At 41.7% G+C, this 27,638-nt stretch overlaps 1 protein-coding gene across 13 annotated transcripts in view; it reads left to right on the top strand.

Moving 5' to 3' along the window:
• The window catches only part of ENTPD5 (ectonucleoside triphosphate diphosphohydrolase 5 (inactive)), a 37,979-nt gene extending 10,420 nt beyond the window's left edge, over positions 1–27,559 (top strand). For 8 of the 13 annotated variants that reach the window (XM_059914626.1, XM_059914627.1, XM_059914630.1 and 5 more), the window contains 14 exons: positions 8,767–8,839; positions 10,428–10,707; positions 11,710–11,789; positions 13,722–13,865; positions 14,068–14,143; positions 14,435–14,470; positions 14,813–14,901; positions 15,208–15,287; positions 16,142–16,203; positions 17,173–17,274; positions 17,981–18,121; positions 19,059–19,115; positions 20,086–20,201; positions 23,444–23,906. In XM_059914626.1, coding sequence (XP_059770609.1) covers positions 10,491–10,707; positions 11,710–11,789; positions 13,722–13,865; positions 14,068–14,143; positions 14,435–14,470; positions 14,813–14,901; positions 15,208–15,287; positions 16,142–16,203; positions 17,173–17,274; positions 17,981–18,121; positions 19,059–19,115; positions 20,086–20,201; positions 23,444–23,530 — 1,287 coding nt within the window. In that variant the 5' untranslated portion in view covers positions 8,767–8,839; positions 10,428–10,490 and the 3' untranslated portion in view covers positions 23,531–23,906. Of the gene's footprint in view, positions 1–7,483; positions 7,543–8,627; positions 8,657–8,766; positions 8,840–10,427; positions 10,708–11,709; positions 11,790–13,721; positions 13,866–14,067; positions 14,144–14,434; positions 14,471–14,812; positions 14,902–15,207; positions 15,288–16,141; positions 16,204–17,172; positions 17,275–17,980; positions 18,122–19,058; positions 19,116–20,085; positions 20,202–23,443; positions 23,907–27,019 lie in introns of those variants that run through there. The other 5 variants (XM_059914632.1, XM_059914634.1, XM_059914637.1 and 2 more) reach the window with 5 other exon arrangements.
• The last annotated feature ends 79 nt before the right edge of the window (positions 27,560–27,638 follow it).

Raw genomic sequence — 27,638 nt, 5'->3', positions numbered from 1 at the left:
ATAGTATCTTCTTACCTAAAGGACTTTCTACTTTTAATGAATAGGGAAGAAAAGGCCTTGTGACTTGTGAGGAAAGCGAGGCAGCAGTAACAACAGCTTTCCCTATGCGGTGATTATTGTAGCTAAGTCAAGCCTGAAACAATGAACAATGAAATCATGCACTGCCTGACCTCATTTCAGTATAAGACTCAGATGGTTCATTGTACAGAGTGGGCCTTCTTGACAAATGTCTAATGATGTTTTTATTAAAGTGGAATAAAGTACTGAAAGAAGTAATCTGTTTATATTTGTTGGTAACTACCAATTCCAATTCCTTTACTGAGAGAGTATTTGATCTTAGTGTTGAAGGGACCTTGAAAGAAATCTCATTCAACCAGCCTTCTGATTTGTGAATCCACTTGAACAATGTGATCAGATTTGGGCTGAGCCCTTGGGGCAAGAATTCTCCTCTCCCCACCAACATGAGACAACTCATATTATTGGGAAATTCTTCTTCCTGTTCTCTCTCTCCCCTGTAGTTTCCATGCTCACAGGTCTTATCATAGCTCCTTGGCAACAATCTAATAAAAGTTGGTTTTTTTAATAAACCTTTTTTTATCTAGTTAATATTTGAAAAATTGCTTGTTATAAAATTGTTCAGTGGTTTTCAAATCTGTGCCAGTTGTCAGTCTTATCCCTTTCTACCAAATATCTCTTCAGTACCTAAGTAATTATTTTTATTTATGTATTTATTGGCTGCTTTGGGTCTTCGTTGCTGTGCGTGGGCTTTCTCTAGTTGCGGCGAGCGGGGGCTACTCTTTGTTGCGGTGTGCAGGCTTCTCATTGTGGTGGCTTCTCTTCGTTGTGGAGCACAGGCTCTAGGCATGCGGGCTGCAGTAACTGTGGCACGCGGGCTCAGTAGTTGTGGCGCACAGGCTCTAGAGTGCAGGCTCAGTAGTTGTGGCGCACAGGCTTAGTTGCTCCATGGCATGTGGGATCTTCCCAGACCAGGGCTCGAACCCAGGTCCCCTGCATTGGCAGGCAGATTCCTAAGTGTTAATTATTAATGCTACCATTGTATTAGAATTTTTTTTCTGTATGTAGCGTGAAGAAAGTTGCTATTCTGTTAATATATTTTTACTCTATATCTTACTTGATTTAGTATTTAATTTTTATTATTCAGTTATTAACTGATGTCTGTAATCTGTAATGACTCACTTCTTTTCTTCCTACTCTTTTCTAAAATTATCTGACTTTTATTTGAAGTATTTAAACTCATTTTCACTCTTAGAAACAAGCAGGACATTGTTTGAGTTGTAGTTTTTCTGACTTTAATTCTTTTCCTTAAGTAAAATATTGGGACTGTAACAGAAAAACTGAATGGCTTCAAGTGGTGGGATGTGATATTTTCAGAGCAGTTAAAAGTCTATGACATTTTTAATTTTTAAGAGTTAATATCATTGGAGGGACTTCCCTGGTGGCACAGTGGTTAAGAATCCTCCTGCCAATGCAGGGGACACGGGTTCGAGCCCTGGTCCAGGAAGATCCCACATGCCGTGGACCAACTAACCCCATGCGCCCCAACTACTGAGCCTGCACTCTAGAGCCCGCGAGCCACAACTACTGAAGCCTACACGCCTAGAGCCTGTGCTCTGCAACAAAGAGAAGCCACCGTAATGAGAAGCCTGTGCACCACAACGAAGAGTAGCCCCTGCTCGCTGCAACTAGAGAAAGCCCGCACACAGCAACGAAGACCCAACACAGCCAAAAATAAAATATAAATAAATAAATAAATTTATAAAAAAGTTAATATCATTGGAATAACATATAGTTTCTAAAGCAAGAAGTATGTAAGTTGTGTTAATAGGAATATATATAAACTGGAAAGAAAAAGCTGAATACAAAATACTATGCAACTGGTTATAACTGGCAGTAGCCAGCCTCCAAGATGGCCCCATTGATCCTCACCTCCTAGTATTTGTGCCCTTGTGTAGTCCTCTTGCACATTTCATCAGCATTGGTCTGTATGACCAATGGAATATGGGGAAAATGATAGTGTATGACTTGAAGGGTCATACAAAGCATTGCTGCTTCTGCATTGCTCTCTCTTGGATTGCCCACTCTGGAGGAAGGCATCCAGCACATTGTGAAGACATTTAAGGCTCTATAGAGAGTCCATGTGGGAAGCAACTGAGACTTTTTTCCAACAGCTAAGATCAGCTTGCCAACCATTGAGTGAGCCATCTTGGAGATTGGTCCTCAGCCTTATCCAAGCCTTCAGATGACTGCAGCCCCAGCCTGCATCTTGACTACAGTATCATGAGAGACCCTGAGCCAGAACTGTCAAATTAAGCCTCTTCCAAATTCCTGAACTATAGAAACTATGAGATAATAAATATTTATTGTCATTCTAAGCAACTAAGTTTGGGGGTTATTTTTTGTACAGCAATAGATAACTAAGGTACAGTATCCTAAAATATTTATTGGTTTGATATGTAGAAGAGAATTTGGACAATGTAAACAGTGTTTACTATCTTTTAGATTTTTTTTGGAAAATCATTTATCACAGTTTTAACAGTTGAATGTGTTTGGTTAGAGAGATTGAATTTAGCTATAGAACTAATAGATTCAGAAAAAGAAAATTATAGCTTCTCCTAAAACAAATTGAATAGGTATTCATTAATCATTATATTCTCTCTTAAAAATTTAACTATTTATGAAAGTATTCTCCCGTTTTATGTCACTTTGCACTTTATTCCTATTGTCACTTCTCGTTGAGCACCTTCCTGGATGGACACTCTTCTAGGTGCTTGGGCTACATCAAAACAAAAAAAGATTTCTGCTCTCAAGGAGCTTATATTCTATCAGAGAAACGCAGATAGTAAGCATAGTAAATAATCTCTCTAGTATGTTAGAATTGATAAGTGGTGTGGAGAAAAAAAGTAGACCAGTGTAAGGGGGATTGAGAAAGCAGATGGAGGTAGTGGACAGTGAGGGAGAGTGGTTAGAGTAGTAAAGATAGGCCCCTATATGGAAGCGGCATCTGAACAATGATATGAAGGAGTTGCAGGAATTCATCAAGTGGATATATGGGAAAAGATTGTTCCAGACAGTGGGGACAGCTAGAGCAAAGGCCATAAGGCAGGAGCATGTGTGACGTTTAAGCACAGAGTGTGGGTGGGGCGAGTGAGGTGAAAACTGTTAGTAGATGAGGTCAGAGAGGTAATGGAGTAGGAGGCAGAGCAGGTGGATCCGTGAAGGCTATTGTTTGGACCTTGCTACTTTGAGGGAAATGGGAAGTCATTGCTGGACTTTGCAGAAGAGAGACATGCTCTAACTCATATTTTAAAAGGATGACTTTAGTTGCTTGTTAAAGATAGACTCTAGGGGAGTCAGGGTAAAAGGAGAGATCTATTAGGACAATATTAGAGTAAATCACATGACAGATGATGGCGGCTCCGGCCAAGGCAGTGGTGGTGGAAGTGGTCAGAAATGATCAGATTCTGGAAATGTAATAAAGGTAGACCAGCAGGAAACAGATCAAAAGCTCTTGGTCATGCACAGGAAAGAGATCAAGCTACTGTAAGACTTTCACATCTGATGCCAGTCTTTGACCATTTTTCTCTGCTCTGAACTGTCTTCCCCACCCCCATAGCTACCTTTCCCTAGGACCACACTGGCTGACCTTTCCTGTGACCTAGGAATTAAAACTGTGGGCTCTGGAATTAGACCATCTGGGTTTGATTTCTGGCTCTTTTCACTTATCTACTGTGTGGTCTTAAATTACTTAAGCCTCAGTTTTCTTATTTCTAGAATGGGGATGTTAATAATAGAACTACCTCACAGGGTGGTATTGTGAGATTAAATGAGATAATCCATGTAAAATACTTCACATAGTGCTTGGCAGATATTAAGATCTCTATAAATAATAGCTGCTATTATTATTATTACCTCAGATTGTGTTCCTTTGGCCTCAGTCTTTCCTCTGCATTAAATGCTAACCTTATACCTCTTCCCCTCTAATCTTCTATTTTTTTGTTTTCATTTTGTTTCTCAAATCCATATGACAGAAAATTCTTGAGGAAATTTAAAAATGAAATCAGACTATCCATAATTTCCCTGCTGTCTGTTTTCATCTTTTTATAGTCCCTCTGCTCTTTGTCCGCATGTCTCTATTATTTATGTAGGTACTTCTGCTCATTTTGCATAATCAGTTTAAATGTCATCTCAATGCCTTTCCTAATCCTCTAGGTAGAGTTAGTCATCTGTGCTTTGGGCTCCTTTAGCATTTTTGTTATTAACTTTAAAAGATGTGGTTATTTGTATATGTATCTGTCACCTCTGCCACACTGAGCATCTTGAATTAAAAAGTCTGTTTATTCACCTTTAATTCTCTGGCACCTAGTACGTCGTAGGCACCAGTAAACACTTGTAGAATTAGACAAGTGAGTGGAACCTACCAAGGCTCCCCACCCTAATCCTTCTTGCATGTAACTGCCAGATTCATATTTGTGACACTCCCTTGCTCAAAATTTTCAATGGCTTCCCATCGCCTGCAAAGTAAAGTCTAAATTCCTTAGCTGAGTATTTGGTGTGTTGTACTATCTGACCTCAGTTTGCGTTTACAATTTTATTTTCTACTACAATTAGTCAAACTGCTCTGTTTACTATCCCTTGGGGTTCCCCCCATCCCCTTTCTACATCCGTGTCTTGATTCATATTATTTCTTTTTCCTGAAAAGCACTCCTCTCCTGTCCCTAATTCCCCTCTTCAGTACCCTCCTCAAATGCCACCGCTTTCACAAGGCCTTCTCTGATCATCCCAGCTGGAAGTAATCTCTCCCTGCTTTGAAATCTCAGAGCATGGAACTGTGGTACTTGTCACATTTTAACTTTACAAAGGTAATTAAATGGACATGTATTTTTTTCCTGTTTACTGTAGTCTCTCTTTTTTTTTTAATTAATTAATTAATTTATTTTTGGCTGCGTTGGGTCTTCGTTGCTGCACGCGGGCTTTCTTTAGTTGCGATGAGTGGGGGCTACTCTTCGCTGCGGTGCGCAGGCTTCTCATTGCGGTGGCTTCTCTTGTTGAGGAGCACGGGCTCTGGGTGCGTGGGCTTCAGTAATTGTGGCACGTGGGCTCAGTAGTTGCAGCACATGGGCTCAGTAGTTGTGGCACACGGGCTCAGTAGTTGTGGCTCATGGGCTCTAGAGCGCAGGCTCAGTAGTTGTGGCACACGGGCTTAGTTGCTCCGCAGCATGTGGGATCTTCCCGGACCAGGGCTCGAACCCAGGTCCCCTGCATTGGCAGGCAGATTCTTAACCACTGCGCCACCAGGGAAGCCCTACAGTAGTCTCTTAAAGGGCAGGTCTAAGATGATTCATCTTTGCCTGCTGTACTTATAAGTAGCACTAGGCAACTGATAATTTCTGGAATGGCTAAATGAACGAATGAATATGTGAATAAATAGACTTCCTAGAATAGCACTCCTATAGGCTGCTTTGGAGGGGAAATAGGAGTTGTGGATGTGATACATAGCCAGAGTAAGACACTGGGAAAGAGGGTGCTCCCTGCCCCAGCGCTCCTGTCTGCAGATACCGTTAGCCCAATTGTACCAAGTCCATTTAGGATGTATTTCCTGATGTCTGACATGTTCCCGGCTCAGTACTTGGCTTTAGAAATACAAAAGATATTATGTACCTTCACCTATACACCCTTCAAATAGCAACGTGTTCTGGGGCTCGGGCCCTTGGTATCGGGTGTGTAAGTCTTAAGTTACATCCTCAAATGAGGCATTGCTTACCGTGCTGAAATCTGTCCCAGACTTACCTTATTAGACCAACCTTGGTTTTACTTTGCTTGGCTAACTTATGCTCTGGGTGTTTTGGCTAATCCATTCCCATGGTTCAGCTTATTGTTTAAAATTTTCATTCTAGTTACATTTTAAACTTGCTTTATGTTTAATTTTTAACTTTGTTAAAGCCAGCTATGCTGTGGAACTCAGAAGAATTGGCAGTGGGAGCTTTTTTTTTTTTAAGTGCTTTCTCAGACAAACACCTTTTAGGGATTTTTTTTTTTTAATTTTATTTATTTATTTATTTATTTATTTATTTCTTTCTTTCTTTCTTTCTTTCTTTCTTTCTTTCTTTCTTTCTTTCTTGCTGTGTTGGGTCTTCGTTTCTGTGCGAGGGCTTTCTCCAGTTGCGGCAAGTGGGGGCCACTCTTCATGGTGGTCCGCAGGCCTCTCTTGTTGCGGAGCACAGGCTCCAGACACGCAGGCTCAGCAATTGTGGCTGACGGGCCTAGTCACTCCGTGGCATGTGGGATCTTCCCAGACCAGGGCTCGAACCCATGTCCCCTGCATTGGCAGGCAGATTCTCAACCACTGCGCCACCAGGGAAGCCCAGCAGTGGGAGCTTTTACATTTCAGTGTTTTCAGACGTTTTGGTAGACCTTTCTAGTCACCTCTCTCATTCCATTATTTTACACTGTTGGGAAATACTGTCATTTTATTCAGGTCAGTCAATATTGATACTTGCTTAAGGAGGGAATAGAAAGCCATAAATAACTGTCAGGTGTCACCATGGAACTGTATAAGGGAAACAAGTCCACTCATTTGGAAATCTGATTTGATGCCTCCAGAACAATGGTTTCTCACACCTGTCCTCTTTATTCTGGTACACCTCTACATTCCAGCCATACTGAACTCTTAATATTTGAAGTTCTCAAGGTTCTCCTGTGTCACTTCCCCAGGGTAATTCCTGTCTCTGATTCAGGACTCAGGTTATGCCTCTCGTCCCTTAAAAAGCCTCCCACTCCCTTCCACCTCCATCCTTCTCCTTCTAAGATGAGTTACTTGTCCCTTATGTCCATTCCTGTCATACCCTGTGCATAGTTCTGTCAGAGAACTTGCCACACTACATTATAGCTGTTGGTTTGTCTGTTTCTTCTAGTAAGCTGAGATCTCAAGAGCTGGGCCTATATTTGAATTCTCTTTTGTATCTAGAAGCTAGCACAGTGTCTGGTATATATTAGAAACTCAGTGATGCTTATTAATTCGACAATTCAATGCCAGCCTTCTAAGTTCATCTCAAGGATGGAAGCTATTGAGTGCTGTTCACTTCTCTGCTATTGGGCTAATGTTGTAAAAACATGAATCAATAATATTCTTACATGGTTACATATTTTTAATTGTAAACATAGCATTATTAAATAATGTTGTAAAAACATTAATTATAATCTCCTGTGTAAAAACCACACAGAATTCAGTTCCTCAGCACCTTCAGCCCTATAGGCAGTAATTCTACCAGTTGGCACTTAACTATTATAAAAGTAGATGAACCAGACAATCATGTATACTCAGAAAAAAGGTGGATAAGGGAGGAATGAAGGATACAAAAGGGAGTGAGTTAGCAGAATGCCATGTGTTAGTTGCAAACTAGCACAAAGGTGAATGTGATTCATGAAGCTAGCTTGATTCAGAAAGGCTGAAATAGGAGCAAAGAGCAAAAGGCAACCAACAGTGAAAGCAACGATTCACAGAGATCGGGCAGACACGAGCAGGTGAGCACACAGGTGGGGCCCGTGTCCTGTGGGATTGTGGACTCAAGCTCTGGGTGACATGGAAGAAGGGAATCCAGAGTGTGATGCTCTGGGGAGGCTGAGGGGGAAGGACTGGTGTTTACTACAGAGACAAAGATGCACTGAAAAGACCTTAGAAGGAGATGGGCATAGTGACAAACCCTAGCTGGCACCAAAGTCTCAAAAGAAGAGAGGGCTTTGTTAGGGGTGAATAAGGAGATAGCCAGAGAGATTGAGAAGACCAATTCTGAAAGGAGTGGATTTAAATATACTGATATATACTCTCCAGTCTATGTACATTATTTTTCGTAGCATATAAAACTTTGTATATAATTAACACATTGGGAGAAACAATCCATCCTTTGATGTTTGGAATCATGATCTTCCCATGGGTGGGTAGTTAATCTCCTTTTGGAAAGAAGTCAGCTATTATATTCTTACTAAATGGATGAGATACAGTCCCTGGGTCACTGGATCACTGTTCATCCCTTCAGGGTATATATTGAACACCTACTATGTGCCAGTATTAAATTATATAGTGTATTAGAAGGTGAGAAATGCTGTGGAGAAAAATAAACAGGGAAGGAAGGTAGAAGACGTACATGTGACCAGGTGGGTTGCAATGTTAAATATAGTAGACAAGGAAGGACTCTCTGAGAAGGGGACATTTGAGCAAGCCTTGTGGGCTGTGTCATGTAAAATAGTGCACCTTTATATGTGCTCTAAGTTGTAAGCCTTTCTAATACCATCCTTAAAGTAGCTAATCTTAAAGAAAAATGAGATTGGAAGTGGTGTTAGAAGGTAAGGGTTGAGAGCAGAAGGTGCGTTTTATGTGTTCATCCTTTGCTTTTTCTAAAATCTACTGTTTAGTTTACACTGAACGCCTGGTATGACTCTGCAGTTTTCACTTCATGAAAACAGATACCTATTATGCATTTTTTTTTCTCCTTGAAATTTCTTTTGGAAGAAAACAAATGTTTGCTTAATGGAAACAGAAGCTGGAGGAGTTTTTTTCAGAAACCACAATAATAGAGAAAATATGAGTGAGCCCTGAAGAAGTTGCTGTGGAATCAGTCATAGTGATGGAAGCAGGCTGGTGACTGTAGAGCCCCTAAATACACTTCCTGAGAATGTGGAACATGGTTTGAGCTTTGAACAGGGCAATGATCTGTTAATACTCAGAATCTGAAAGGTTGTTTTTTTCAGTTCTTTAGATTGATCTACATGACCAGCCTAGTTGCTGTAAAAGAAGAATCCACCAAAGGGAGTGATTTAAGATGTGAGTATGAATCTGGCCAGGCAGCTGCCCTGTTGCAGTGGTTGATTTCCTGAGATGAGCTTCCTTTGTTTGAGATTCTAAGTTTTCCTTTCCTTAACCAATAGCTCTCATTCTTAACGGCAGAAGTTCAGCCTTGAAGAGTGCTCAAACTGATAATTCTAACTCTGCCTTTGAGGTACTTCAGAACAACTCTAGTTATTTTAAATAGTTTTACATTCCAAATGCGATGAACTTTAATTAGCTTTATTTTATATGATATGTCACCTGGGAAGGGAGGCATTTGGATAAAGTGAACCCTGGGAGATCAACAAACCTGAGAATGATTAAGGATCCTCAATCTGTACTCCAAATATACCAAGTATTCTGTTAGAGATTTGGGGACTGGGAATGGGGACTTTGGAATTAGATCTTGTTTAACTAGTAGCTATGACTCACACAAGAAGTTCAGAGGTGAAAGCTGGATCAGAAGACCCAAAACTGTTTTGAGCAAAGTACATAAAGGGCAATTAAGGAAGCCTTCAATCTTAGAGGATGGATATGGCATTCTTCATTAATACCAGGAGAAAATACAGCCTATGCAGGAGACATTTTTCCATGTAACCTCATTCTAGGTTTTCTGCATCATTTGTACCCAACCTACCATGGTATACAAATCCAGAACAAACAGTGTTGAGCACTTATAAGTTTTTTGTCTTGCTAAGGACATGTTAAGAAATACAGGCAGTAACTTGCCATAACTCACCACTGACCTGCTTTATGACTTTCAACAAGTCATTGAGCCTTTCTGTCTTAATTTGCCCACCTGCTCTAAGTTCTTATGGAGATAACATGGCCTAACCTGTGAAGGATGTTTTAAAAACCGTAATGGTCTAGTTAAGTGTTTTTGAATTAAGTTGATTTATTTCCTTAAAATGTGGTTGAATGTGCAAGCCACTGGCCATATTGTTGTCACAGGTGGCCTGATTTTTAAAGGCTGTGAACACCCCAATACCAGGGACTTTGTAACTTTTTTATAACTTTATAACTTTAATTCAGAAATTGAAGCTTCTGTTTATCAATCAAAAAGAAGAAAGAGGGAATTCCCTGGCAGTCCAGTGGTTAGTACTCCACACACTTCCACTGCAGGGGGCACCAGTTTGATCCCTGGTCAGGGAACTAAGATCCTGCAAGCCACACAGTACGGCCAAAAAAAAAGAAGAAGAAGAAGAAGAAAGAGAGGGAAAGAGAGAGGAAGTGTTAGTATATGATCTAAAGACAAAATTGTCAAAATGGAAAGAAAAAAATTAGATTCAACATTAGGAGCAGGGTGGCAGAGAGAGCCTTTGAGTATGTGAGATCCACCCTACAATTAAAAGCAGAGCATGGGAAAATATATTTTAAATCCCAGTGTCCTTTTGCAACCAGATACCCTTCAGAAAAGGTGCTAAGAGCCTATGTCACCCTGGTGTAGCTTGTTGTGCTGGTTATTAGGAATAGAGAAGGAGCAGCTTAGGGAAGGGGGTGGGATTCCTGTAATGGGTGTTTCTTCTTTTACAAGTGTAAACAAAGAGGCCAGTTGGTCTAACGTTGCGTGTCTTTGTCCTATAAGCCACTGCAGGTGTGTTAGCAGCACTGCTTCTGTAACAAAAGACTCACTACATCTTGGAAGAGAATGGCCATTTCCCAGGGGGCAGCCTTTTTCATGCTGGTAGTGTCCTGTGTTTGCAGCACTGTCTTCCACAGAGACCAGCAGACTTGGTTTGAGGGTGTCTTCCTGTCTTCCATGTGCCCCATCAATGTCAGTGCCAGCACCTTGTATGGAATTATGTTTGATGCAGGGAGCACTGGAACTCGAATTCATGTTTACACCTTTGTGCAGAAATTACCAGGTACGTGCAACTGGTACCCTCACCAGAGTCGACAAATCCATACTTTAGCAACTCCTCCCAGAAATAAATGTGCTGAGAGTGTGTGATGTCAGTTACAGCATCTTACAGCGACTGGATGTCTTTCTTCAGAGAACACTTTGGACTATAACTGAACACATATGGTTTAATTCAGTGTGAAATTAAGAGAGATCTGGACTGACTGTAGTCTGAAACCCATGTGTCCAAGAAGTATAGCTGTAATGTGTCTTTCCTTTTCTCTAAAGGTGACTATTACTCCAGGGTCCAGAATATTGAGAGTGGTCTTGAGAGAAAGATCACTACCATCCTTGGAAAAGGGGATGAGGGGACCCTGAAGATTAACGTTTTCTGAATATTCAGTGTTCTATCCTCAAGTTACAAACAGAGTCTAGGGAAAGGAGTAGAAGCTAGGTGTCCACCAGAGAAATGGCAGAAGGACCCTCAGTGATTACTTTTCATCCTCTGTCCCCCTACCCAGTACTCCTGCAAGCCATTCCTCACAGGTGGGATGACTTGGAATAGCGGGGGGGGAAGTAGCAGGTTAATATGATACAGAGCCCAGAATCAGAAACAGCCTAACTTTTTTTTTTTTTAATTTTTGGTTGCCTTGGGTCTTTGTTGCTGTGTGCGGGCTTTCTCTAGTTGCAGTGAGCTGGGGCTACTCTTCATTGCGGTGCGTGGGGTTCTCACTGCGGTGGCTTCTTTTGTTGCAGGGCACGGGCTGTAGGTGCGCGGGCTTCAGTAGTTGTGGCACACGGGCTCAGTAGTTGTGGCTCACGGGCTCTAGAGCACAGGCTCAGTAGTTGTGGCGCACGGGCTTAGTTGCTCCTTGGCATGTGGGATCTTCCTGGACCAGGGCTCAAATCCGTGTCCCCTGCATTGACATGTGGGTTCTTAACCACTGCGCCACCAGGCAAGTCCAGAAACAGCCTAACTTTTGATAATCAGCCATCTCTCTTCTGTTTTGCTCCATGGACAACATAGGACAGCTTCCGATTCTGGAAGGGGAAATTTTTGATTCTGTGAATCCAGGACTTTCTGCTTTTGTAGATCAGCCTAAGCAGGTGAGTTTTTTACAATTAGATGTTTCGATTCTCAAATGCCTTGATAACTTTACCACACCACTGCTGTTAAATATCTCATGCTGTTCACTACTGATATTGAGGTCATGTGTGAGATCAGTTTTCTGTCCTAGCTAATCTCCTGGATAACAGTAATTGTACACCCCAGGCTCACCAGGGCTTAGGTAGAAGGAGGTGTGAAAATAGATTGTGGCCATGCAGGGATAACACTGTCTTTCAAGAACTACCAAATGCAAAATAGATAGCTAGTGGGAAGCAGCCACATAGCACAGGGAGATCAGCTCTGTGCTTTGTGACCACCTAGAGGCGGGGGATAGGGAGGGTGGGAGGGAGACACAAGAGGGAGGAGATATGGGGATATATGTATATGTATAGCTGATTCACTTTGTTATGAAGCAGAAACTAACATACCATTGTAAAGCAATTATACTCCAATAAAGATGTTAAAAAAAAAAAAGAAAAACTGCGCTCTTTGTATTTACTGCTTAAGATTTTGATTTGAAGCCATCAACTGCATCAATTAATGTAGATGCAGAAAATAGTTGTGAAGTTCTATAAGGTAGGAGGTATACACATGGCAATTAAGGGAATATAGATCCAGTGAACTCCATTTCAGAGTGCCCTTATACAGCACAGAACCATGCTTATATTCTAGAAATTGGGCAAAACCGACGACAACAAAAATTTTCAGTAATAGAAGATGAATGTAGAGTTCTGTCATAACTGTATTTCACATTTGAGCTCTCACAACATACAGCACCCCATGTCAGAGGCCACAATGATATAAAATAGAATAAGGCAGAATGTTGAACTTTGGTAGCATATATAAAGGTGTTGTTCAGTGTCACAAGTGTAATCATTAACCAAAGGAACACCTGATGTTAAAAATGGCTTGAACTTGAAGAACCGAGAGGATGTTTATTTTCTTAGCTTGCTGTTATGAAATGGCAGATGTGCTAGAAAATTAGGAGCTGTTGAAAGCAACCACATTATTAGAAACTGATTTGACATTTGGAGAGTAAAATTGTGTTGTGGTTGCTAATAATTGTAATGATTAAGAGGCAGCGTGTTGTCAGAACAGATGTTTACTCAGAGAAACAATGGCTTTAAAATAATGGTTTTTAACATATCATAATTTGAACATCTGCTGTGTGCCATGCAGGTAGGTGCTGGTAATGCAAAAATGGAACCTGATGTGTTCTGTCCTTGTAGAAGTCATAAAAGGAGTAGCATAATAACAGCTGCAGCTAGCATTTTTGTGGCAGCTCCACGCAGTCTGCCTCATCTAACGCATACAACAGTTTTGTATGATGGTATCTCCATCTCACAGCTGAGGAGACCAAGCCCCAGGAGCGCCAAGTGACCTATGTTAGGCCACAGGGCTAGCGATCAAGTCTTCTAACTCCAAGCCTTGTTTCCTTCACCATACCAACTTTCTGGCCTGAAGCTAATTTTTTAAAATATGTTGTTATTAGTGAATGAATATGAAATTCTTTAATATCAGATACCATTTTTCTTTTCTTTCCTTTTTTTTTTTTTTGGCTGCGCCATGCTGCTTGTGAGATCTCAGTTCCCCAACCGGGGATTGAAACTGGGCCACAGCAGTGAGAGCACCGAACCCTAACCACTGGACCACCAGGGGACTCCCCCATGAAGCTAATTTTTATTTGAGATAAAATAACAATTAAAATGACCACACTGTAAAAGAATCATTTTTATTATAACTTAATCAAAATGAAATTGCGTCTCCTTCTTCAAAGAAGCCCACTTCTCTAGGTTTCTGCTCTATGGAGCAGAGAAGGGTTGGAGCCCTCTGCCACCTCACTCCTGGTACTCTCCCAGAGCATGCTGAGGGAATAGACAAGCTCCACTAAATGAACTGTTCACTGGATACGTGAATCATCTCTTTTGCAGGGTGCTGAGACTGTTCAAGAACTCTTAGAGGTGGCCAAAGACTCAATCCCTCGAAGTCACTGGAAGAGAACGCCAGTGGTCCTGAGGGCAACAGCGGGACTGCGCTTACTGCCAGAAAAGAAAGCCCAGGCTCTGCTCTTTGAGGTAGTTTTTGTTTTTTACAAGAAACCAATAATTTCTTGCCTAGTTCCTTCTCTAGTTTCTTAGGGAAAAGGAGTGAGTTCTGCTAAAATTTTATCTAGGGAAAATGAAGAGTGTAGTTTTCTAAGCATTATAGGACACAGTCAAAATGTGGAAATCTATTCTATTGCCTTAGGGGATCCAGATTTCTTTCTTTTTTTGCTAGGTAAAAGAGATCTTCAAGAAGTCACCTTTCCTGGTACCAGATGACAGTGTTAGCATCATGGATGGATCCTATGAAGGTGAGAGAGGTATTGATGTATGTTCTAGGGGGAGAGGGCCAGGGTTAATAAAAGATCTGATTAAAGGAACTGGGAACAGGGATGGGGGTGCTGAAGAAAAAGGAACTAAGTAAGGAGAATAAATAAGGAGAACAAATAAGCAAGGAGGAAGGGGATAGCAGGAAATGGAAAGATGGGGAGAGGGAAATGTATGCTTTAGACATGAAATTTAGAGAGAAAAAGAGCAAAGATGGGGCTAGGGAACGGGGGTAAAAAATGCTCTGGATATAATCTTTGTCTTTCCTTTTTTAGGCATATTAGCTTGGGTTACTGTGAATTTTCTGACAGGTAATATATTCTCAAGTTTATCTAAGACCTTAACTGGGTTTCACACATGGTCAGGGAGCAAAAATACCTTTTTTTTCTTTGTATTGTTCTTTCTTTTGTTTAATAAAAAGGAGGGTGGGGAGGAAAGACAGGAAGTTAGTGTCTATTACCTGCCTTCAAGGCCTCAGCTGCAGCAAGAGTCCTTCTAGGTTAGCATTTGCGGGCAGCCTTTGGGGCTGGGGAGCAGTGGAATATTTACAGAATTCCTCCAATATATGACAAGAGCAGGAGAGAAATTGCAGACAGAGGAGTGTTGGGCTGTCCAGGAAACAGAAGATGTTCAGAGCTGGCTCTCATTCACAGGTCAGCTGCATGGCCACAGCCAGGAGACTGTGGGGACTCTGGACCTGGGGGGTGCCTCCACCCAAATCACGTTCCTGCCGCAGTTTGAGGTGAGTCAGATACATATGAAGGTATGGTTATCAGCCCACTTGGCAGGCATATCGTGGTGCTAAGAAAGTGGTGCCCCATTTCAGACAGCAGCCCCACCACGAACAGGCTGAGTCGAGTCAATTAATGACTGACCGAACTTCCCCTCACTGTTCAGAGTCCTTTGATTCCTCAAGCCTTGTGAGATTAGTTGTTTAATCTTCTGCTTCATCTCTTATTTTTTTGGGGGGAGGGATAGGGATGGTGGTGATAACATCTTCAGGTAATTGGGGATCCTGAATAGTCTTTTTGCTTTTTCTGTTTTGCAGAAAACCCTGGAACAAACCCCTAGAGGCTACCTCACTTCCTTTGAGATGTTTAACAGCACTTATAAGCTCTATACACATAGGTGAAGAGGGGGACATGGAGGAATAATAATATTTCACATTGTATGACTCTCCTAACTTTTCAAAACATTTTCACATCTATTATTGCATCTGACAAGCCTTACAAAGTCTTTGCCAGTCCCTGAAGACCTGTTAACTGAAACCTAAGCTACTTACCAAAGCCCAAGGGACCCAAGAGGTTTCTCCATTCTTGTCCTCAAAAACATATAATAGGGAGGGAGGGAGATGCAAGAGGGAAGAGAAATGGGAACATATTGTATATGTATAACTGATTCACTTTGTTATAAAGCAGAAGCTAACACACTATTGTAAGGCAATTATACTTCAATAAAGATGTTAAAAAAAAAAAACATATAATAGTAATAAAGTAAAAAGTAATGTAAGATTTTAAAAAATAATATAAAAGAATAAAAGATAAGTAACATAAGAGTAAAAGTAATATGAGTCAAGTTTTCGCCAGAGAGAGGATACTCAGAGAAGGTTCAGCCAAAGCTCTGTGTCAGCTCCTTTTAAGCTGACCTGCAGATGTTCAAGATCCAGCCTAGAATTTGATCACAGTTGGGCTGGGAGCTAAGATAATGAGATCTCTTCTGGGGATGGTTCCCAGGGTGGGACCCTAGGAAGTGTCACTGTCTCTGGCCTTTAAAGCGTAGCTGTGGGAAGTTCTTACTGCATGGCCTTGATCTGAACTGTGCAAGAATTACTGCTGGTTGTCCACACGAGATGAATAGAGCACAGAGAACAAGGTTTTCTTCCCTCCAGAGTGAGACAGAGAAACCATGTTACTTTTGGAAGAGGGAGCTTTAGGCTAGAGAATTCAGGATCACATGAAATTAGTCAATCCTGTATTTTACAGTTACTTGGGATTTGGATTGAAAGCTGCAAGACTGACAACTCTGGGAGCCCTGGAGACAGAAGGTTCGTCTGGGTGTGCTGGTTGGGGTATGGTGAGAGTGACACCAGTACTCAGCTTGCCTTTTCCCTACCTTGGCAGTGATTCTATGGCAGAAAGGGTTATGCTGAAGTAAGAGATCTGTGTTGTATAATAGACATCATAATGGCAAATTCCTTTTCTACTTTATGAGGTCAGATGTTTTGGTATATATTATTAGCCATTTCCGGCATGAAGTCTCTCGGTATAGGGGGGAACAGTCTGTGGCCAGGAGGCTGAAGTGTCTGCAGAAATTCAAGACTCAAGGCAGGAGCTTGCTCAAGCCCTTAGCTTTACGTGAGAGGTGCAGGTAGCAGCAGTCCACTTACAAGGTGGAATAACTGAACAACTCCATTCCTTTCTTCATAGGCAGTAGAGGGGTAAAGAGCTCAGCTTTTGGGGTCAGGCAGAACTAGGGTCAGTCGCAGTCTTGTAATTTGGGGCCAGTTAGCTAAACTTTTTGTTTCCGTTTCCTCACCTTAAAAGAGATTTTGCATTTATTTTAATTTTTATGGTGTGTGGTTCACAATAAGCTATTATTGTGATGAGTATATAGCATTTCAGAGTTTACATTTTCAAGTGTATTTTATTTAAGCCTCACAACAATCAATGAGAAAAGTAGAACAGTATTTTTTCCCTGTTTTAGAAAGGAGGGAACTTATTCCATTTCAGGTTTTAGATTTGAGATGTGATGAAAGCCATCAACCCCTCTGCCAAATGGACATAAGCATGAAAGTTTGCCTGTAGTTTCAGGGGGTTCACCAACCCCACAAAGCCCATCTATGAACCCTGAGTTCAGAATTCCCATCGTAGGATGCAGTCGTGGAACTAATTTCATATGATTTTAAGGCCCAGCCACCTTGATAATTCCTTTCAATCTTACTGACGTCTTGCTTTCCTTCCTCTCTTTCTCTCTCACACCCTTGCCTCTTACTTTGTGGTCTGGTTTCTTTCAGGAGTTGATGGACACACTTTCCGAAGTGCCTGTCTACCAAGATGGTTGGAAGCAGAGTGGATCTTTGGGGGTGTGAAATACCAGTATGGTGGCAACCAAGAAGGCAGGTGATATTTTTTCACTGGTTGAAATTACTTTTACAGTAGAAGTCTAGAAAAGTCCCATGGGAAACTTTTTCCAGAGCTAGGAGAAGCTTGTCTTTTGCAGGAACTAATTCCAAATAGATGCTGATGTGCCTCCAAGGAGTAGTGTGAAGTGACAGTGAACAAGGCAGCTGTCACTCTGTGTTCAGCTCTTTCCCTGCCCAAGTGTTGTGGATCCATTAGAAACCTCTTCTTACCCTGGGTCTAATGTATTGAGGGTCTCTGCCCTCAGCAGGGTGAAACTGTTTCAGATCCAATTAATGTTTAGCTACTTCAGTTATAGAATTGAGACGATAAGAAGAATAATTGATCTTAGGTATTATAAAAGGCATAGACCTTAAACTCGAGGAAAAAACTTGATTTTTCCCATGAAGGAAGCAGGTGAGCCTCTGCATACTTCTCATAAATGCCATGAAACATAATGCTAGGGGGCAGCTCGAGGTCAGCTGTGGCTTTTTTGGTGAACACAGGTTAGGGAGGGGTCCTGCCGTGGAGAAGCAGGTACTGGTTCTCCGGAGAGATGAGGCTGCAGAAGTTTGTTCATCTTTGTCTGTAAGCCCTTTGTCCTGAGCCTCAGCTCGCCTTGATCATCCTGCTGTTCCACTGGCTTCAGCTGCTTGCCTCTCACTTTCTCACCTTGCCCCTGTGCACCGTTTGCCCCATCAGGGGAGGTGGGCTTTGAGCCCTGCTATGCTGAAGTGCTGAGGGTGGTCCAAGGAAAACTTCATCAGCCAGATGAGGTCCAGAGAAGCTCCTTCTACGCTTTCTCTTACTATTATGACCGAGCTGTTGACACAGACATGATTGGTAAGTTCATTCCAGGTGTCAGTGCAGGGGGGAAACTGGGCAGGGCTGTGGTGGGGAAGGGAAAGGGACAAAAGGAGTATTTGCAATGCCTTGTTGAGGTGGTCACCGTACTTTTCTCCCAAGTCACCCAAGTGGAAGAGTGAATATGATTTCAAATCTTTTGGGGCTAGAAGATGGCCTAAACAAATATACATGAAGTCTTTTTTTTCTTTAAGTATTTTTATGGAGGTATAATTGACATAAAATAAACTGCACATATTTGAAGTGTACAATTTGGTAAGTTTTGACATATGTATACACCCATGAAACCATCACCAGATTCAAGTCAATGAACATATTCACCCCAAAAATTTCCTCTTTCCCCTTTATACCATTTTTCCTTATAATAGTAACACATTTTGTTTAGCTGTGAGAATGTATATATGTGATCTGTCATGGCCTGAGATATGAATTAATTTCTTATTTTCTGACCTGTTTAATGGCCCCTTTTTAATGGGCCTATTTTTTTTTTTAATATTTTATTTATTTATTTGGTTGCTCTGGGTCTTAGTTGCAGCAGGCAGACTCCTTAGTTGTGGCATGCAAACTCTTAGTTGCAGCATGCATGTGGGATCTAGTTCCCTGACCAGGGATCGAACACTGGGCCCCCTGCACTGGGAGTGTGGAGTCTTATACACTGCACCACCAGGGAAGTCCCAATGGGCCTATTTTTTGGCTGTGGTTAAATATACATAGCATAAAATAGATTATAAATAAATAAAATAAACTGTATAGATTATATTGTAGGGAAATGTCATGTTTGCTTATCCCATTCTTTAATGTTGGAAATTTTATTTTTAGTTTTTCATTATTATAAATAGGATAATTTCCTAGGATAAATTTCCTTATGTTTCCTGGAAGGCTTTTTGACATCAACTACTGTTCTGTTTCATTTCAGATTATGAAAAAGGGGGTGTTTTAAAAGTTGAAGATTTTGAAAGGAAAGCAAGGGAAGGTAAGTGTCAGTGGAAACCATTGAAGGTGAGCCCGTGAGGCTGTGCCTGCCAACCCCAGTGACCTTAAAGTGACCTAATGTGCTTCGGCCAGCAGAAAGCCTCTCAGAAGGTTGGTTTCCTGTCTTTACCAGGAGTTAAAAGCATTAAGTGTCTAAGAAAAATATAAGAATACAAGAGACTTTGGAGAAACGGTGAAAACATTTTCTTCTTTCCACATTTATTTCTTCCTTTTTTAAAAAAAAAAATTGGGCTTCCCGGGTGGCGCAGTGGTTGAGAATCTGCCTGCCAATGCAGGGGACACGGGTTCGAGCCCTGGTCTGGGAAGATCCCACATGCCGCGGAGCAACTAAGCCCGTGTGCCACAACTACTGAGCCTGCGCTCTAGAGCCTGCGAGCCACAACTACTGAGCCCATGTGCCACAGCTACTGAAGCCCGTGCACCTAGAGCCTATGCTCTGCAACAAGAGAGGCCACCGCAATGAGAAGCCCACGCACTGCAACGAAGAGTAGCCCCCGCTCACCGCAACTATGGAAAAAGCCCGTGCGCAGCAACGAAGAACCAACGCAGCCAAAAATAAATAAATTAAAAAAAAAAAAAAAAGCAAATAATTGCTCTTATCCAGTGGCCCTGAAGTAGGGCTAACTGGTATTTCCCTGTCTTAATATATAAGGGACTTAGTTGAATTAAGCCCCAACAATAAGTCATAGAATATATGTCATAGCAAATAAACTAGGACCCATGTACCTTTGAGTAGATTAGATGTCACATCAGAAATGTGCAGGTTCCTGAGCTGGGGTCTTACAGAGGCTGTCAGTGCACAGTTCTAGCCTCCAAGACTCCCAGGCATCTGGGAGAAGGAGAATGGAGGATTCTGCTTTGCTTATTCTCAGTCTGTATTTAGAGAAAATCATACACCTCTCAGTTGGCTGCAAACTTAAATTCCACTTTTCTCTTTCTATCACCTCCAGTATGTGATAACCTGGAAAACTTCACCTCAGGCAGTCCTTTCCTGTGCATGGATCTCAGTTACATCACAGCCTTGTTGAAGGAAGGCTTTGGCTTTGCAGGCAGTACCGTCTTACAGGTAGGAGAGACGACACCGGCATCACATAACAGTCCTCTTATTTGGGAGTTAGAAAGAAAGTTAAAAACTTGTTTAGGGGACTGCGCTGGTGGCGCAGTGGTTAAGACTCCATGTTCCCAGTGCAGGGGGCCTAGGTTCGATCCCTGGTCAGGGAACTAGATCCCACATGCATGCCACAACTAAGAGTTCGCATGCCGCAACTAAGGAGCCCGTGAGCTGCAACTAAGGAGCCCGCCTGCTAAGAGTTCACATGCCACAACTAAGGAGCTGCAACTAAGGAGCCCGCCTGCCACAACTAAGACCCAGCGCAACCAAATAAATAAATAAATATTTTTAAAAACTTGTTTAGTAATCAGAGTGGCTGTAGGTGGAGTTTTGAGGTAATTTTATTCAGGCTATGGACAAGGCACTGTGCAAGGCACCATGAATGTGGGAAATTACCTTGATACAATGGCAGCTTCTAAGTACCGTTGACCCTTGAATAACAGGTTTGAACTGGGTCCACTTATACATGGATTCTTTTCGATAGTAAACACTACGGTACTACACAATCTGTGTTTGGTTGAATCCATGGGTATGGAGGGCCAGCTGTAAAGTTATATGTGGATTTTTGACTGCACGGGGGTCGGCACCTATAACCCCCGTGTTGTTCAATGGTCAATTGTATATTACTAGGCAAGCTATCCCAGAGGTCACAGAGCCGAAAGGCTTGCAGCCCAGGTTAAGATGCCCAAGTTACATGGTTTATTAAATCAACTTCAAAAGTCAGGGTGAGGGACTTCCATGGCGGTCCACTGGTTAAGAATCTGCACTTCCACTGCAGGGGGCATGGGTTTGATCCCTGGTCGGGGAACTAAGATCCCGCATGCTGCGTGGGGTGGCCAAAAACAAAAAACAAAAAAACAAACCCCACAAAAGTCAGGGTGAAAAGCAAGGGGTCCAGTGGGATAGGTGAACACACAGGATAGGGTACATACAAGTTGGAGGTGCTGTACTTCCTGAATCCTGGGTTCATATGTCCTGCCTCTCTCTGCTGATGATAGTGTGGTTACAGGTACTGTAGCTGAAGTTTGATCAAGGGGGCACAAGGACAGAAGGTGCCTGGGGCCATCAAACAAACTTGCTCTGTTTGGAGGGGCACAGAGGCAAGTGCACTGGCCAGTAGCATTAGTTCACTCATTAGCCCATTAGATGGTTTGATGGTTCTGTTTGGCAGAGAATATGAGGGACCTCTGCCAAAGAGCATCATCAGTGAGTGGCTTATTTAAGACCTCGTGAGTATTGAATGCCTTGTGTAGTATGTCGTATGTATTTTGTGTGTGCCTCATATATTTAGTGCCTCTTGAGTCTTGGGTCCCTCTCTGTTTTCCTGACTTTATCTGTAGTAACTTATTTATTCCAAACACATCTTATGAGTTTCATCCATCCCATATATAATATTTTTTAATCTTCCGTACCATAGTTGAATAATTGCACATTATAGTTACAAAGATGATTAAGATGTAATCTGTCCTCAAATAGCATAGTCTATTAGAGGAGATGTGACAAAAATATAGCTCTGGCACAGGGCAACTTTGAACTTTCGGGGTCAAGGAAGTAGAGATTGTACTTTGTTTATGAAGCTCCCTCCTTCTCTTGTGTCACTTCCCCTTCCTGTTTCCTCATTTCCGGATGAGTTTATATTGCCCCATTTTTTGTGTTATACAGATTTCATAAATTCATTTGTACAAAGGTATTTGGATTTAATGTGTTGTTGTACCTGCTGAGAATATTGGCATTTAAAGAGTTACTTGCCAGTAGAGTCAGTATAGCGTAGTGTTTAAAGCATGGGCTCTGTTGTCCATCAGATCTGGGTTCAAGCTCTGATTCTGCAAGCTTACTAGCTCTGTGACCTTAGATGATTTACTTCCCCTCTAACTTTTAGGTTCCTCACTCAAAACACAGGAATCCTTAGAGTACCTGTTTCTCAGGGCTGTTATAAAAGTGGAGATAAAGCACGGTGCCTGGCACATAGGAAGTTATTAATATTGGTCTAATTGTTAGTATAGGTATTTCACACCAGTTGGAGGTAGATTTGTGGATAAGAGAGGTCATCCTGAGCCCTCAATACATACTAAGTTAACAGCTGCCTCTACTTAAGCATCAACAATAACCAAATCATTTAAGGACAATTTTCTGCCATTTCCATTTCTGCATCCTTTTAGTCTTTATTTCAATGGCAGCAGAATTTGTATCAGGGGTGAACAGTCCTCTGTCCCAGAGATCACTTCACTTTAGCATCTATATCCCTAGACTGTTGGTCCTAAGGACAGAGGAAGAACATTTTGGGGGGGTGGGGGGCACTCCCAGTTTGACTCAGGGGTCACAGACTAAATCTCAAGATAATGATTCACATGCCATTCTTCTCAGTTTTTGGCACAGTGACTATAGACTAAATTTCATCAGGTTAACACAGAAGTATTGTGTCATAAGAAGTTAGTACTAGAAGGAAAGACTAAAACCAGGTTGCTGATTTATAAACCTGGGTATGGGTATGGTGGTGGCATCTTTATTCAACAATAGCTTATGGAGAATTCCAGTAAAACTGATAAAAATGAAGCTATCTGGTTGAATCAGAGGTCGGGGGCCTGGAACTCCTTCACCGTTGCCTCCCTTTCTCCTTTGAAGCACTGTCAAGGAACCCCTAGGATTCTGAAGAAAACAATTTGATATATTGACTAATCTAATCCACTTGTTATGTTGTTGATGAAATCAAGTCTAAACTTTTGCCCAAGGTCACTGAACTAATTGAGGTACAACCTGGCCTAGAATGCCTCAAATGCCTTGGTTTGTCATTAACTAGTGCTTAAGAAGATGCACTTGCTTACAAAGTATGAATTGAGAAGCTTAGTATGTTCTTTCCTACCCCTGAATCTATTGCTAACTCCTGTTATGTTTAGTTTAAGATTAGAGAGAGAGTTCAGAAGTCTGTCTGTCTAAAAGTTCCTCTCTAGAAGTCCTGGGTTGAGACCACTTCCTGGGCCCAAAGATTCAAGGATCAAATTGGCAGGTGTAGGGGCAATGGGCAATGGCAGGATGGGAACCTACAGAGGGTTGAGAGAAGCCTCCAGAGACTGGCTACTCCCAATTCTGCCTTGGTTTGGCCGTGTGGATGATCTTTGCAGATATTCTCTGCTTGTTGTGCTTGCTGGAGTTGAAAATTGAATGAAAATATTAAGACTTTTTTTTCTCCTTCCCAACAGCTCACAAAGAAAGTGAACAACATAGAGACAGGCTGGGCCTTGGGGGCCACCTTTCACCTGCTGCAGTCTCTGGGCATCTCCCACTGAGGCCAAGCCGTTCCTCTGAGGCCTGCATTTGTCAACAACCTTGTTAAAGGGAGAACGAGAGAGGAGAGGACTCAGTTGTATTCTGAGCTAGTCTGGGGACAGCCTAGACTGAAGCCCAGCAGCTGATTTCATCTGGAGGAAGGGGCTTTTGTAGACAGGTCTTGCCCTTGAGTCTAGAGATTTGGATTTAATTAATTTTACACCTCAAATGTGAACTATTTCCTAACCACTCTTCATGCACAGCTGGTACCAGAGTCTAAATCTTTGAGGTTCCTTGTGTGTCACAGAGAGCCAAAAGGAATAGCTTTGGAATTTAACCTTGGGGAACCCAGGGATGGAACCCTGGGAACCAAAGAAGAATCTCATTTCAACCCTTTCAGTGCCTCATTCCTTTGAACATTTTAATTTTCCTCTTACATGTTAAACTCAGTTGACTGATTGCAATTCCATGACCTATCAACACCAGTATTTTCTTTTCCCTGCACACTGCCCTGTCCTACCTTTATCTCCACTCACCTACCCTAGAAAAAAAGAAAGAAAAAAATGCCTGGTTTTACTTTCCATGTGTAATTCAAAGAGGAAAAAAAAAAAGCCATATCTGGGGAATTCCCTGGAGGTCCAGTGGTTAGGACTACGAGCTGTCACTGCCAAGGGCATGGGTTCGATCCCTGGTCGGAGAACTAAGATCCTGGAAGCCGTGCACGTGGTGTGGCCAAAAAAAAAGGTACCATATCTGAAGTTATGTGATCAGCTTTGTGTCAGCACCAATCAGCCAGCTGAGAGCCATTCTAAATCTCAGAAGGATGGAGAGCAACTCACAACTGGGCAGAAGGGAGGCCATCCAGTTTCTAGGGACATGTTTTGGGAGGGTGTGGCTGCCTTCTACAGACTACCTTCTTTTAATCAACTTTTTATCAGTAAACCCTGGGGTAATGAACATATCCAACCTTATAGGAATGTGTGTGTGTGTGTTTGTGTGTGTGTTTTCAGTGCTAGTACCTCTTTTCTCAGGCTAATGTGTTTATAGTAATTTGTCATCCTAAACTTGTTTTCTTTGTATTTCTAAGAAGTACATCTATACCCTAGCTTTTGGTCTGCAGTGAGAGGCCTGTGGCTGTGCTTTTCAAGGATCTAGATTTTGGTAATAGCCCCTTTCAGTCCTTTTATTCTGTTTGCAGCAGTCTCTTTCTGCCCTGGCCCCTGATCATTTTAGCTAGCATCCTCTACATCATTTGTCTAGTTCTAGGGTTTCTGAACCCTTCTTGATGATACCTAACATTTGATTTACTTGGCCATTTTGGCCCACATCCATACAGTGGATGCTCACTTTGAGTTTGAATGTTCAGAGCTCTTGATTTTGTGAATTATTTCCCCTAAAATTCATGATCTTGTACTTTCCCGCATGACCACCATTTCCTTGTCTACCCATGCGACTGCTCTTGGACTTAAAAGATCTTCCAGTAGTCTGGCTTCTACACCTTGGCTCTTTACCTCCAGCTTCTTTCCAGCAGAGTATCTCCCCAGACTTGTACTTTTCACAGTAGACTCTCTTTCACCTTTTTCACAGAAGATGTTAAATATACCTGGCCCTCACACCAGTCCCTGGGGAACCTTATTTTTAAAAGTATTCACTGAGTCAATAAGTATTTAACATCTGATATGTGCTAATAACTAGGCAAATTTCTATACCCTCATCCCCCCAAATTTTAGTTTTTCAATTCAATGTGAAATTTTTTCTTCTTCACAGTGATTGGTTTTTTTTTAAGTTTTATTATTTTTGGCTGCGTTGGGTCTTCATTGCTGCGCGCAGGCTCCCTCTAGTTGTGGCGAGCAGGGGCTACTCTTTGTTGCAGTGCGCGGGCTTCTCATTGCGGTGGCTTCTCTTGTTGTGCAGCACTGGCTCTAGGCGCGCGGGCTTCAGTAGTTGTGGCTCGTGGGCTCTAGAGTGCAGGCTCAGTGGTTGTGGCGCACAGGCTTAGTTGCTCCGGGGCATGTGGGATCCTCCCGGACCAGGGCTCGAACCTGTGTCCCCTGCATTGGCAGGCAGACTCCTAAACACTGCGCCACCAGGGAAGCCCGTCACAGTGATTTTTAATTATACTAAGGTCACCTTTATACCTACTGTCTCTTCCTCCAAAAATGCTAATACAGAGTGAAATAATGGAATCTTTAGAGTTGGAAACAGCCCAAAGATATAATCAATCCAATCTTCTACCCATTGCAGAACTCCCTTAACACTTCTCACTGGTTGTCATTCAGCTTCTGTGTAGGCATGTTTCCAGACAACTCATTCCACTTCGGGATTGCACTGATGTTAAAAAATCCTTCTCAGTAGTCTTAGTTCTGCTCTAATCCCTCCTTCCACAGCCTTTCGGTCTTCTGAAGAAAACTCCCAAGTCCTTCACATTCTTTTTAATATTATCACTTGACTTCTAGACCCCTTCCCATCTTTGTCAAGAGTATGGTATTAGAACCAGTCATCATACACGAAATGCTGTTCTACAAGATTAGGGGGAGGATATTTCCTATTAGAAACCAAGTTGTTTTCCCAAGAGAGAAGCTGTGTTCACTGAAGACTCCTCCAGCTTGATGGGTTCAGAGAGAAAAGATTTCCTGGTCTTTATCACCACAGCTTGTCTCTGAAGCTTTTCTTATAAAGGCCACATATTGTTCAGCAGACTCCTTCGGTCATCCCAAATACTTTCAGAACTCTTGGGTAGATGCATTATAACTCCAGAAATGTATCTACATATTTTCTGATAATCTTGATTAGAATATCTGGAGAATTAACCAGTTTATCCATTATAGGAGCAATTTGGAATGAGACTTTTTATTTCTTAGAAAAAACAATTTGTAATGTCCTTTTTGCCCCTAGTGTACCTTTTGGGCCTCTTATTAAGAGTCCTACAAGGTCTAATCTTGATGGTTAGGTTTTCTTTCTGTAAATGTGTTATATATTTCAAATACTAGGACATGGCCTGGCACATAGTGGATTTTGTGTGTTTATCATCATATGAAAAACACTGTGGGTTATGGAGGTCCTTGCAAGGTGTGCCTTAAAATTCTTCATGTCTTGCCTGATTCTGTTTGCATACTTCTGTAGAGTCCATGTTCTTCATACCTGGGCTACCTTTCCATTTTTTTATGAAAGATGACCTTTTTTCCCTACAGTGACCTTTCTGGACTCTGCCAGTAGTCACACAGCTTTTTCCAGTAGCTGCCATCTTTCATTCTGGGCACATTTTTTCCTGAGATTCCAGGAAGGTTTGTGACATTCACACTTTAGTATCTTTTATAAATTTTGCGCATTTACCTGAAAAGTTCCTCTGTGATAACAAATTTTCCATTCCCTAAAAATATTTCCCAAGAATAGCTTAGGTTGGGTCAAAAGCAGACTGTTATCTTCTCCTTTCATCTGCAAATCAGACTTTTGGGCAAGATGTTGTTTGTGGTACACAAATCTAATGGATCCAAAACTCTCTTCAACAGGTATCTCTGGTACTGTGAGGTAACCGCTTCTAAAGTGCACAGTAAAAGAACCCACCCCGACCCAGGCTGGCACCAGCCTGCAACCAAACATGAACAAATTCTGCTGCTAATCAGATTTTTCCTTTTGACCTGGTTCCTGAGGTCTTTAAACCTGTGCAATGAAATTATTTATTGTTTTATTACAGAATAGACAGTGGTGTCCCACAGAGGAACCATAAATGAAATATGGTGCTGTGATGAGGAAATAATAACTAGCATTTTAAGATTTGGTTTTCTTTTCAGAAAGTCTAATATACCTATAATAAAAGTTAAAGCAATTTGTGTTTATTTTGCATTCTAGTGTTACTAATTTTAAAAAAGCAATTCTAACAAAAATGCATCGACTATTTCTAATTCTTATCTTTATCAAAAAACAACTGTATAAATTTACAACCAGCATTTTTTTTAAGTTGCATAAATCTTCTCTTTAGAAAGGACTGCTAACAAGTGAAAATGAATGAGACAGCACCTTAGCAATTTTTTAGTAATAAAAAGTTCTTTCAACCAAATCATAGTCTTCCTTTGGAGTTTTTTTCTTGGCTTGGTTGATATGCCCTCCTCACAGCAAATTATCACTCAT

Source organism: Balaenoptera ricei, chromosome 2 (assembly GCF_028023285.1).
Source record: "Balaenoptera ricei isolate mBalRic1 chromosome 2, mBalRic1.hap2, whole genome shotgun sequence".
Taxonomy (NCBI): Eukaryota; Metazoa; Chordata; class Mammalia; order Artiodactyla; family Balaenopteridae; genus Balaenoptera; species Balaenoptera ricei.
This window is presented reverse-complemented; position numbering and strand designations above follow the sequence as displayed.